The sequence below is a fragment of the Ictidomys tridecemlineatus genome, chromosome 11, assembly GCF_052094955.1.
Source record: "Ictidomys tridecemlineatus isolate mIctTri1 chromosome 11, mIctTri1.hap1, whole genome shotgun sequence".
Classification (NCBI taxonomy): Eukaryota; Metazoa; Chordata; class Mammalia; order Rodentia; family Sciuridae; genus Ictidomys; species Ictidomys tridecemlineatus.
The window spans coordinates 132,391,510-132,403,534 of NC_135487.1; the positions used below are offsets into that span (position 1 = coordinate 132,391,510).

General features: G+C 53.7%; 1 protein-coding gene across 4 annotated transcripts; it reads left to right on the top strand.

Moving 5' to 3' along the window:
• Window positions 1-1,700: 1,700 nt before the first annotated feature.
• Pias3 (protein inhibitor of activated STAT 3) lies at window positions 1,701-11,100 on the top strand. Of its 4 annotated transcripts, none has more exons than XM_013365693.4 (14): window positions 1,701-1,858; window positions 4,133-4,550; window positions 4,709-4,793; window positions 4,984-5,034; window positions 5,334-5,424; window positions 6,525-6,659; window positions 6,807-6,912; window positions 7,359-7,432; window positions 7,573-7,733; window positions 8,583-8,716; window positions 8,795-8,963; window positions 9,123-9,256; window positions 9,401-9,438; window positions 9,968-11,100. In XM_013365693.4, exons 2-14 carry the CDS (start codon window positions 4,136-4,138, stop codon window positions 10,232-10,234), a joined length of 1,860 nt encoding a protein of 619 aa, XP_013221147.1. In that variant the 5' UTR covers window positions 1,701-1,858; window positions 4,133-4,135; the 3' UTR covers window positions 10,235-11,100. The 4 variants fall into 4 exon arrangements, with proteins under 4 accessions (XP_013221147.1, XP_005341369.1, XP_077883804.1 ...); XM_005341312.5 differs by lacking the exon at window positions 1,701-1,858 and adding an exon at window positions 2,367-2,518; XM_078027677.1 differs by lacking the exon at window positions 1,701-1,858 and adding an exon at window positions 2,882-3,210.
• The last annotated feature ends 925 nt before the right edge of the window (window positions 11,101-12,025 follow it).

Here is a 12,025-nt window from a genome sequence, read left to right on the forward strand (position 1 = left end):
ACCTCAGATTAACGTGTGTGTATGTGTGTGGGGCTAGGGATTGAAACTAGGGCCTCATGCATGCTAAGGACAAATACGACCACTGAGCTACACTCCTGTCTCCAACCTCAAATTATTTTTAAAGGAGATTCTTCCTTTATGAAATCACTAAGAATCAAGGTGAGGCTAACTTTCTTTTAAATTTTTACAGCTTTATTGGGGTATAATTGACATACATAAATTGCGTGTATTTAAAGTATACAATTTGACATGTTGTTTTATGTGTGTGTGTGCATCCCACAAAATTACCATACAACCAAAATAATGAAGATAACCATTGCTCAAAAATCCCCCCACCTTTGGTTACCAGAGATTAAACTCAGGAGCACTCAACCACTGAGTCACATCCCCAGCCCTATTTTGTATTTTATTTAGAGACAGGGTCTCACTGAGTGCTTAGCGCTTCACTTTTTTTTTTTTTTTTTTTTGCTGAGGCTTTGAACTCACAATCCTCCTGCTTCAGCCTCCAGAGTCGCTGGGATTATGAGCGAGAGCTACCTCACTCGTCCCCATTCCTTTTTTAATCTTCCCTTCTCTCCACCCCACAACTACTGAAAATTCTAGAAAACACTAATCCATAGTAACTTGAGTTTAGAGGACTGAACAGAACAACAAAAAATGAACTTGGGGCTGAAGAAGACTCAGATGTTGCAGGAAACAATTGGGATTTAGAACCAAATACTTAGCCAAAGTTTAACTTGAGGGGCCCACCAGTTCAAGCAGCAGTACAGGGAAGGAAAGACCTGAGTGTCAGGAGAGAGTGGCTATCTTCCCTAGGAACACCACCAAGTAGCTGGGCAGGGTCCACTTGACAGGTAATTAGGAATATTGCTAAGCTAGCACCTTCAGTCTTATGGCTTGGGTTGGAGTACATGGGAATGATTACATTGAAAGCATAGGCTAAATGAGGGGATTATTTCTAATATTTATTAAAGCTTTTTTATTTGTAAGGCCAATTATAGACATGTCTTCGCTAATACTTGAGTTTTTCTTGCAAGGTACATATTTATAGCCTCACACCTAATAATCCCTAACCAACACTCAAGTATTTATAGCCCCCCCTTTGAAAGTAATTATTGAACAAATAACATTATTCCTTAGGCCCCAGACAACTATAAAACGCTGGAAGTTTTTCCAGACTGAAGTATGGATACACTGCCCTAAGGTCGTTATCTCCATGGATATAGAAACGGATTTACTCTGCAATAGCGAGTAATAATGGGTTTAGGGCCTCTGGAGGATCCAAGGCTCTGGAGGAAGGCGTATAGGCAGTTCTGAGAGGGCCAGAAAGATTACTTTTGTAAGAAAATCTTTCCTGTGTTCATTTTCGCTGCACCAAAGGTGTGGGATACTTTTGGCTTTGGGGCAGTGGATGGAGGTCCACAGTAGAGCTAAGGGTTGGGTCTTCCCCTCGGGAGAAAGAGGTCTCAATCCAAGAAGGAACCTCTTAGCACGCCAGGGTCTCAGCCCGCCCCTAACCTGCGCAGCACTGCGAGGAGTCGCGGAGGAGGTGTGAACGCCGAGGTGCCATGACCGCGTCCCGCTGGAGGCCCCCGCACCAGGAATTCGGTGCCCCGCGCCCCGCTCCGACGCCTCCCCTCCCTCCTGCGGCTCCGCCCCCTCCCCTGGCCGCAGCCCGGCGGGCTAACCCTGGAGGGGGCGGCCCCAGCCGGGAGCTGGGCCGGGCCGAGCTGCGGTGCCGCGTCCGGCGGCCGTCCGTCTCCAGCCGCGGAGCCCGTCGGAGGGCTGCCGAGCCCCCTTCCCGACACCAGGCACCCTCGGGCCTCCCGAGCCCCGCCTCGCTCCCGCAACGGCGCTGGTGAGTCTCGCTCCCCGCACCAAACTTTTCCGCTGCCGAGTTGGAGCACGCTCCGGGTCGTCGCTGGTGTGCTGGGGGGACGGAGGCGAGGCGAAGGACGGGGACAGCCTCTAATTGCCCACGACTCCCCAAAGCGGGCCGCGTCGCCCGTTTCGCGCGCTGGCAGGACCTTGATTCTGGAGTCAGACTCCAGGGACGGAGAGCGAGGACCTTCGCGCCCACGGCGCTGCCCTCCCCGCGGCTCTGCGCCCGGCGGTTCCCAGACCTTCCTGCATCCTTCCAGTGCCCGTGGCTCCCCGGATGCTCGTTCCCCCCAGCTCGGGCGTGGCAGAGCCCTCCCCTGGCACTTCGGCCGCCTCCTCGGGTACCCTCGAGGACCCCGCGGTCGTGGCGCAGGGCACTCCCTCCCGCTCTACGGCGGTGCCAAGCGGCCGAAGACGTGCGGGGGCCGGGGCGCTGCGGAAGGAGGGGCCGCGCCGGCTCGTCCGAAGCCGGGCGGGCGGGGCTGGGAAGGGGAGGTGTAGGGGCCGGACGGGGCGGAGCGGGCGGCAGTTGCGGCCAGCGCCGGGTGGGGAGTTGTGCGCCGGTCCCTGGGCCTGAGCTCGGGCCCGGGCTGGGCGCCTGCGATGTCTCAAGATGGCGGAGCTGGGCGAATTAAAGGTACGGCCCTCTCGGCGCCTCGCTCGGAGCCCGGCGGGCGGCCGAGCCCGGGCGGCGGCCCCGGGGGGCGCGCAGGGCGCGGACGGCGGCGGGGACCGGCAGCTGGGGCCGGCGAGGCAGGGGCTGCGGCGGCTCGGGGGCGGGGCTGCGGGCCGCGGAGGGTGGGGCCGGGGGCCGCCGGGGGCCGCGGCGCGGGGCGGGACGCGGGCGGCGGTGGCCGGCGGCTAGGGGTGGTCTGGGTGGAGCCGGCCGCGGTGCCGCGCAGGCTGGGGGCCGGGGACGCGCGGCGAGGGCGGAGGGCGGAGGGCGGCCTGGGGGCGGGGCCAGGCGGGGGGCCGCGCGCGCCTCCGGGAGGCGGCCGCCGGGGGGCGCCGCGCGCCGAGCCTCGCGCCTGGGGCTGAGCGGGACGTCCGGACCTGCCCAGCCCCGGTCCTGGGCAGCCGGGGCGGGAGGAGGGCAGGCCCCGGCCGAGCCGGGGAGAAGGAGACCCTCGGAGGCGTGGGATGGGGAGGAGGGCGGAACAAAGTTTGCCATCGCGTTCCCCAGAGGGGGTCCGGCACGGCGCCTGGGGTGAGGGGACCAGTGGGGAGGGCTGGCGCGCAGGGCCCGCCCCCGCCTGTGAGTCTCGGAGGCCCCCCGACGCGGGTCTCGTAAGGAGAGCACCTGCGCCCACCACCGCGCAGACCCTTCAGGTAACCCGTCTGCGGCCCTCTCGGCGCCTGGACGCCGGTTCCCCTGCTGCCCGGCTCGGTTCCGCCCGAGACCCGCGGGCCGGCAGGTGTTCCCCCCGCCGAGCTGGGCTCCAGCCCTCGGGGAGAGCCCCCAGCTCCCGGCCGCCTGTCCCCGAGGGGGTGTGGGGGGCGGGCCTCTGTCCTCCCGGGAGGCCAGCAGGCGGCGTCCACAGGTGGTCCGCAGGGTACCTGGGCTGGTGATCCCCGTGAACCCTTCCCCCGCAGGCTTGATTCTGTTTCCCTCCCAGAGAACAGGAATGACGGAGGTGGCCACGTAATGATGCCAAGAAAGGACTTGGGGGACTTATGAGCAGTGAACTCTGACCGAAAACCCTGGCCATAAAGCCCCAGAGGCTTGGGGTCGTCGATACCTGGGGGGACTGAGGTGGCAGGGGAGGGAGGAGCAGGGTGCGCAGTGCTCCAGCCACTGGCCCTTTTCTCCTCTGTGGGCCTCCCGACCCTTATCTGTCTTCTCCCTCCTTCTCCTGCCTTCTGTCCTTTTCCCACGAGGCTGGGATGGGTCTGAAAGTCTGAGAAAGAGCAGAAGAGGAGATAAGCAGCTTAAAGGGGAGTCTAGGCTAGAGGCAGGGATGGAGTCCGAGGCCTTAGTGGCTAAGGCTGTCTGCCATCCTCTGCCGCCACCGTCCAGTTTCCAGGGGTGTGGAGAGGGTCGCTCTGGCTCTGGGAAGAGGTGGTGGTGGTGAGGCTGAGCTGAGTGTTGCTGAGTGGACTGACACGTCCCTTGGGCCAGGACAGCTGCTTGGCAGTAATCTACTAGTTGTGAAGCACCCTTCCATTAACCCTGGAGGGAAGGCAGCCGGGTGCTCTTAGCTAACAGGCTTGTGCACGGTGGGATTCCCAAGCTTCTCTCTTCTTCTCACAGCACATGGTGATGAGTTTCCGGGTATCTGAGCTGCAGGTGCTCCTTGGCTTTGCTGGCCGGAACAAGAGTGGACGGAAGCACGAACTCCTAGCCAAGGCCCTACACCTCCTCAAATCCAGCTGTGCCCCCAGTGTCCAGATGAAGATCAAAGAACTTTACCGCCGGCGCTTTCCCCGGAAGACCCTAGGGCCCTCTGATCTCTCTCTGCTCTCTTTGCCCCCTGGCACCTCTCCTGTAGGCTCCCCTGGCCCTCTGACTCCCATTCCCCCAGCCCTTTTGGCTCCTGGCACCCTTCTGGGCCCCAAGCGTGAGGTGGACTTGCATCCCCCTCTACCGCAGCCCGTGCACCCTGATGTCACCATGAAACCATTGCCCTTCTATGAAGTCTACGGGGAACTCATCCGGCCCACCACCCTTGGTATGGCTCTCTGTGATCCCTCAGTCTTCCTGGACTCCAGTGTAGGCTGGACTCCTTCCTTAGATTTCAGTTCTGTGGGATTAGAAATCTGGGATGGAAGCAACTTCTGTGGCTGCCTGTGCATGGACTTGGGAATAACTGCCCCTTTGTGTCCTTAGCATCCACTTCTAGCCAGCGGTTTGAGGAAGCGCACTTTACCTTTGCCCTCACACCTCAGCAAGTGCAGCAGATTCTTACGTCCAGGTACCTCTCTCTTAGTCCTCCTCCCTTATCCTTGGACTCTGCCTTCTTTCTTTTTTGTTCTCCTCCTTATTCATCCTCCTATACCTGCTTGTCTTTCATTTGTATATTTCTTCCCTCTTCTCTGGACATCAGCTTTATCTCTGTCATTCACCCCTCCCTCTGGAGGCTGATACCTTTCTCCCTTTTACAGAGAGGTTCTGCCAGGGGCCAAATGTGATTATACCATACAGGTGCAGCTAAGGTGAGTTAATATTCCCTCTCTACCCTGCTGGGCTCCTAGTAGGGTGGGAGTGAAATAGGGGTTTGATAGATATTCTACCACTGTCCACTTGTCTTCTAATTAGTTATACATGACAGTAGAATGCATTTTGACACATTGTACACAAACAGAGCACAACTTCTCCTTCCTCTAGCCCTGGGACTTTTGGATGCTTAGGGCTATAGACAATCGTGATTGATTTTCTGAGGTTCCCTACCTCTCTGCCAGATTCAACTCCAGTAACTGCCTCCCACCTTTTATCTTTTGTCATCCCTCACCAGGTTCTGTCTCTGTGAGACCAGCTGCCCCCAGGAGGATTATTTTCCCCCCAACCTCTTTGTCAAGGTCAATGGGAAACTGTGCCCCCTTCCGGTAAATGCCTTTTCCATCTGCTGACAGTAACCCATTCCTGTTTTAGTTCAAAAATAACAACTATAAATCTATTATGAGAGAGAGATTTCCAGTACAGTGTCTGCCACATAGTAGGCACTCAATTTATTGATAGAGTTGATATTCTTTAGAGAGTATTAAAATAGGACTGGACATAGTGGCACAGGCCTATAATCCCAGCAGTTTGGGCAGCTGAGGCAGGAGGATCACAAGTTCAAGGCCAGCCTCAGCAACTTAGTGAAGCTCTAAGCAACTTAGTGAGACCTGTCTCAAAAAAAAAGAAGAAAAAAAAAAAAAAAAGGGCTGGGGATGTAGCTCAGTGGTAAAGGGCCCCTGGGTTCTATCCCCGTATTGCTTGTGCATGTGTGTGTGCGCGCGCACGCACACACACACACACACACACACACACAAAGGGTGTGGGGGATGCAGCTCAGTAGAATGGTATAATGCCCTTGGGTTATATACTGCCAAAAAGAAAAAAGATACAGCTAAACAAAAGTTCTATTTGGACTAGAGAAGTGACATTAGTTCAATCCAAAGGTTCAGGGAAGACTTCTTTTTTTTGTGTGGGGTGGGGGTACTGGAGGTTGAACCCAGGGGCACTCAACCACTGAGCCCCATCCCCAGCCTATTTTGTATTTTATTTAGAGGCAGGTCTCACTGGAGTTGCTTAGTGCCTTACTTTTGCCGAGGCTGGTTTTGAACTCGTGATCCTCCTGCCTCAGCCTCTCAGGCTGCTGGGATGACAGGTGTGCACCATGGTGCCTAGCAGGGAAGACTTAAAAGTCAAAGCCCTAGAGCTCTATGTAGAGGAAGTGAGGTATCCCTGTTCTTCCTCCTAAAGGACTTAGTGAGTGGGTTCGAACTTCCTTGGTCAGTAAGTAAGCTCTCCTTTCTTTCCAGGCATGAACCCCCTACACAGCCTTAGGTAATATCCCAGTTTTGTGTGTCACTGAATGGGTCATGAGTGAGCCGACCTCTCCCCCAGGTGGTCAGCAACCTGAGACAAGGTGTCTTTTGTTGTCACAGCAGAGCCCCTTCCCAGAGCCACCTCTCCACTGACCAGCTCCTCCCTTCCTCAGGGTTACCTTCCTCCCACCAAGAATGGGGCTGAACCTAAGAGGCCCAGCCGCCCCATCAACATCACACCACTGGCTCGACTCTCAGCCACTGTTCCCAACACCATTGTGGTTAATTGGTCATCTGAGTTTGGACGGGTGAGCAAAACTAAAACAGGGTGCCCGGAAAGGCCTACAGGAGATGAAGGGAAATCATCTCTGTTCTTCATGGGACAAAAGAGGGTGGTGGTGGTGGTATGAGAAGCCGAAGCTGATTTTCTCCCCCTGACTCCCTCCTCCAAGTAGAATTACTCCTTGTCTGTGTACCTGGTGAGGCAGCTGACTGCAGGGACCCTTCTACAGAAACTGAGAGCCAAGGGCATCCGCAACCCAGACCATTCTCGGGCCCTGAGTGAGTAGCACCCTTTTCCTCTTCCCCTCTGATTTGGACCTCAGTCTTCTTGGCCCTCCAGCCTTCATAATACCTTTCTTGTGACAACTTCCTTCTCTTTTCACACAAACTCCAACTCTCTCCTGTACTCCCTACCAGTCTTCACGTTGAGAAGCCAGACCGTTCCCAGGATGGATGGGATCTGGTTCTCTGGACTAGAAAGCAGCTTCAGTTCCTTCTAGGTCATCTCTAATGTAGCCATGTTTAAACCACTTCAGGAATTGGGAAGTCTCTCCCTCACACCTAGCCTTTGTAACCCAGATCTCAAACCATCCACGTGACCAGTCCAGTGATCCCCAAAGACTCTCCACCCAGCTGCCTTAGCCAGGCATCTGCATCGGCCTTACCAGCCCTGGGGCTTCCTTCGCCTTACTGATCCTATGGCTCTGGCCTCACTCTTGTTTCAGTCAAGGAGAAATTGACGGCTGACCCCGACAGTGAGGTGGCTACTACGAGTCTCCGGGTGTCGCTCATGTGCCCGGTGGGTACAAGGGGAGAAGGGAAAGGGGAGGGACGTCGGGCTGGACCTCTGCACTCTGAGGAGTGTTCTTTGGGAGTGAGAGTGAGGTTTTCTGGAATGAAACCAGAGTGAAGTCTCTGACTAGAAAGCTCTCTCCTCAGCTAGGGAAGATGCGCCTGACTGTCCCATGTCGTGCTCTCACCTGCGCCCACCTGCAGAGTTTCGATGCTGCCCTTTATCTACAGATGAATGAGAAGAAGCCAACATGGACATGTCCTGTGTGTGACAAGAAGGCTCCCTACGAATCTCTTATTATTGATGGGTAGGGTCATTTTTCTTCCTCTTAGCTAGGCGTCCACCAGGACCCTCTTGACATAAATGGCTTAACTTCCTGTCACATGAACTCCCGCTCTCGCTCTGTCCCCTTTAGCTGTACATTCACAAATGTACATACATGCAGACATGCACGTGTGTGAGTGTGACAATATTAAGGAACATGTATGTATGAGGCCTAGTGCTGAGCACTTTGTGTGCCTTATCTCATTGAATCCTAATAACCCTGTGAGATAGGTACCATAGAGGAAATTGAGGCCTAGAGAGATCGAGTCTTGCTCGAGTTTATACTGTTAGTAGCGCAGTTATAACTGAACCAAATTGTTATAACATATTGCTTTAACAACTATCTCACCTTCCACTGAGCATAGCAATAAAGTTCATTTGAGGGTCTGGGTGTGCTAATCCAGTTAGATTTTTTTTTCCTTACAAGCAAAGAATATTTTATTTCCCACAAGTAAAGATTTTTTTTCATAAGCAAAGAATTTCTTTTTCTTAGTTAATCTTATCCATCTTCTAGAGTCTTCATATGGGTCTTGCTTGCAGTGTGTTTTTTGAGATGGTTTAAGGAGTTCTGTATCTCTTTTTCTATCTTGTTCCTAGATTATACCTAACAAGTGTTCAGATTGTATTTATGTTAAAACCTAACAGCAAAAGTTTGCAAAGTTCTTTTACATATATACTTACTTTGATTCCAACAGTGACTCAGAGGTCTAGTAGGGTGGACATCCCTATTTTACAGATGAGGAAACTGAGTCACAGGAAGGTGAGTCACAGAACTGAGTACTGTGCAGCCATCTCCCGGGCCTCATAAACGCCCATCTTTCCCTTCCTCTAGTTTATTCATGGAGATTCTTAATTCCTGTTCGGATTGTGATGAGATCCAGTTCATGGAAGATGGATCCTGGTGCCCAATGAAACCCAAGAAGGAGGCATCTGAGGTTTGCCCCCCGCCAGGGTATGGGCTGGATGGTGAGTGACCCCTCGTCCCCCAACTGAGCTGAATCTCAGATGGCCCTTTTTCTAAGACAGTCTTCTTACCACCTACAGGCCTCCAATATAGCCCACTTCAAGAGGGAAATCCTTCAGAAAATAAGAAGAAGGTTGAAGTTATTGACTTGACAATAGAAAGCTCATCAGATGAGGAGGATCTGCCCCCAACCAAGAAGCACTGTCCTGTCACCTCAGCTGCCATCCCAACACTACCTGGAAGCAAAGGGTAAGAGAATCTACAGCAAAAGGGACAGTGGAAGACTCGGGAATGCTTTCTGATCAAACCCGGAGGCCGGGAAAGGTGGAGAGGGTAGAGGGGACCTGGGAAGTCGGCCTGGGGGACAGTGTGGTCCACTAGCTGCCCCAGCCCCTGCTTTCCTTACAGAGTCCTCACACCTGGTCACCAGCCCTCCTCGGTGCTACGGAGTCCTGCCATGGGCACCTTGGGCAGTGATTTCCTGTCTGGTCTCCCACTACCTGAGTACCCACCTGCCTTCCCCCTGGGGGCTGATATCCAAGGTATGACACTGAGGCACAGATGGGACCCTGCCCCTTTGCAAAGTCTCCTGGGTCTCCTCTGAGAAGCCACCATCCACAGAACTTGTCTTTTGGCAGTGAAGGGGTCAGATAGGAAGTTGATTTTGATTTTTCTTTTCCTGCCAGGTTTAGATTTATTTTCTTTTCTTCAGACTGAGAGTCAGGTAAGTGGTTCCTTTCTCCATGAAGATCTGAGAGCTCTGAAGCTTCCTTTCTAGGCACTGAGGGCACCCTGATCTCTGCCACTGTCCCTGGGAACTCAGTCTTTTCTGTGAGGGAGGGAGGATAAAGGTAGCTATTTCCCGCTCTGCCCCACTAGTACTTCCTCAGATTCCTACATGTTTTCCTGGATCCTGTCACTGTACTTTGAGGGTTTTTAGTGTCGTTCCGCCCCTGCCTGCTCACCTTCTCACATCCTGTGCACTTCAAGCACTGGGTGTACCCCGCTGCCGCCCAGGCCCCACATTTCAGACACCTCAAGGCCAAGAACCTGGTGTGCTGGAGGCGCCGTCTCCAGGCAGCGCGAAAGGGAGGGGTGTGGGAGAGCAGGCAGAGCCACAGAGGTCCTACTTCTGGAGAAACAAGAGCCCTTGAAACCCACAGGGGCTCGTTGACCCCGTGGGACATTTCTGAGCTGACTTTGGGAGGTGGGAGAGTTGGGATAGACCCTAAACTGTGCCCTTGATTCCTCAGCACTATGGTCCTTCCGTCATCACCTCGCTAGATGAACAGGATGCCCTTGGCCACTTCTTCCAGTACCGGGGGACCCCTTCCCACTTCCTGGGTCCACTGGCCCCCACACTGGGGAGCTCCCACCGCAGCTCCACTCCAGCACCCTCTCCTGGCCGTGTCAGCAGCATTGTGGCTCCTGGGGCGCCCTTGAGGGAGGGACATGGAGGACCTCTGCCTTCAGGCCCCTCTTTGACTGGCTGTCGGTCAGATATCATTTCCCTGGACTGAGTTCCTTGGATTCTGGAACCTTCACTGTCCTCCAACACTGAGCAAATATGCTGTGTGGACCCCCAGCCCCTGGCCACTCTCATCCCTCGGGGGCTGTGGCCAAAGGCCACACAGACCTTCAAGGACACCTACTTTGGCCTCATCTCTGCCTAACAAAGCCAGCAGCAAAAGGTCAATATTCAGCTTCTTTTAAAGGACACTGGGGACTGTTCTTTAGATGGTGGCACGTTCCTTTGCTGTGTTAACCTAGGCAGTGGGGAGCAGATGAGATGGGGTGGCAGTTGGGGAAGGGTTGGAGGCTCCTGGGGAAGGGGCCTTTGTTTTTTGTCTGTGAGATGCCCTCTCCGTCCCCCAAGCCCAACCATTCATACTTTTCATGTCCATTCCGTTCCCTTTGGCCACACAGGTGGCAGGAAAGACAGGCAGTTTCAGAGATGGACAAAAAACCTCTATTTTGTGTTGTGGATTTTTTTGTACATAAACAGAAAACTCCCAAATACTCCAAAGATGACTTTCCTGCCCCTACTTCCCAGTTTGACTGAGTAGGAGAGAGGCCTTAAGTCAAGATCCCCAGGGTTTGAGAACAGGGAGGGCCCAGCGACTGCCTGGGTCCCTCTCTATTTATATATTTAAGTTCACAGCGGGTCTGAACACTGACCAGCCTGGGGCCTGTGCCTCTCGAGGCCATGGCCCTGGGCTTCGCCCTGGCTCATTTTGCACCTTTCCTGGCAGGTGGGAGGACCCTTGTGCCCTCCTTCCCAATCTCTTTTCTCTGGCTCCTCAAGGGCCTGGAACCTATGTTGTAATTTTACTTTTTACTTTCAGATTGTAGCAAAGTTCTCACCCTAATAAAGGTTGTGAATGTTCTGAGTGTCATGGAGGTGGGCTAGGGAGGGGGTGGGCACTTCACTTTCCATATCCCTGGGTTGGGGGAAGAGGGTCCACGTTCCATTCTTCCTTTGATGCCCTACATCCACGTAAGCTCCACTTTCACCTGATGGCGTGTTACTCTGAGGACTTCAAGAGCAGTTATTATTTATCCCTTCCTCTCCTGCATGCCCATAAGAACCCTAGACCATTCCAGCCCCAATGCCGCGGAGCCCTCAAGTCGTTCCTCATCTTTACCTGTGCAGATGTTGCAGCCATAGCCGGAGGGCAAACTTGGTTCCAGTGCTGATCCTCTCCTTGTCCTCCTTTGTGGTTGGGGTTGTCCACAGCAGTATGGACATGGGACCAGAGGTTGGGCTCCTCCATCCTCTAGTTCTACTGCACTGCAGTGTGACAGCTCTTGTCTGAGTTGTCCCTTAGAGCTTAGAAAGGACTACTTTTTTTTTTTAATTTTTAGATGTTGATGGACCTTTATTTTGTTCATTTATTTGTATATGGTGCAGAGAATCGAACCCAGAGCCTCACACATGCTAGGCAAGTGCTCTGCCACTGAGCCACAACCCCAGCCCCTAGAAAAAAACTTCTTTATGTTAGGTCATGTTAGGTGGTTGGGTATTAATCTCATTTTACAGAAAGGCAAGAGGTTCAAGGAGGGTGCCCTTAGTTGAGGGTCAAACTTAGGTCCTCATTTCTAGCCAGTTTGAGTAAGAACCCTTGGAGTTTGATCTCATGTATCTCTCAATCATCAGTGAACCAACTCACTCCCTAAATCTTCTCTACACCACAAAATTCCATTCTAAAGAAAAGAAGGGAACTGAGTTTCTCAGTGTGTAAGTGCTGTTATGTTGGAGGCTAAGGAAGAAGCTCTCACAGGATAGAGGATGGGAGGTCCTGAGGGAGATC

Bases quoted from the DNA above. Each gene is read 5' to 3' on its own strand.
- Pias3 (XM_078027677.1), top strand. From the start codon at position 3,022: ATGGGGAGGAGGGCGGAACAAAGTTTGCCATCGCGTTCCCCAGAGGGG. The intron at 5,425-6,524 runs GTAAATGCCTTT...TCCCTTCCTCAG, and splicing joins GGAAACTGTGCCCCCTTCCG to GGTTACCTTCCTCCCACCAA. The intron at 8,964-9,122 runs GTAAGAGAATCT...CTTTCCTTACAG, and splicing joins ACACTACCTGGAAGCAAAGG to AGTCCTCACACCTGGTCACC.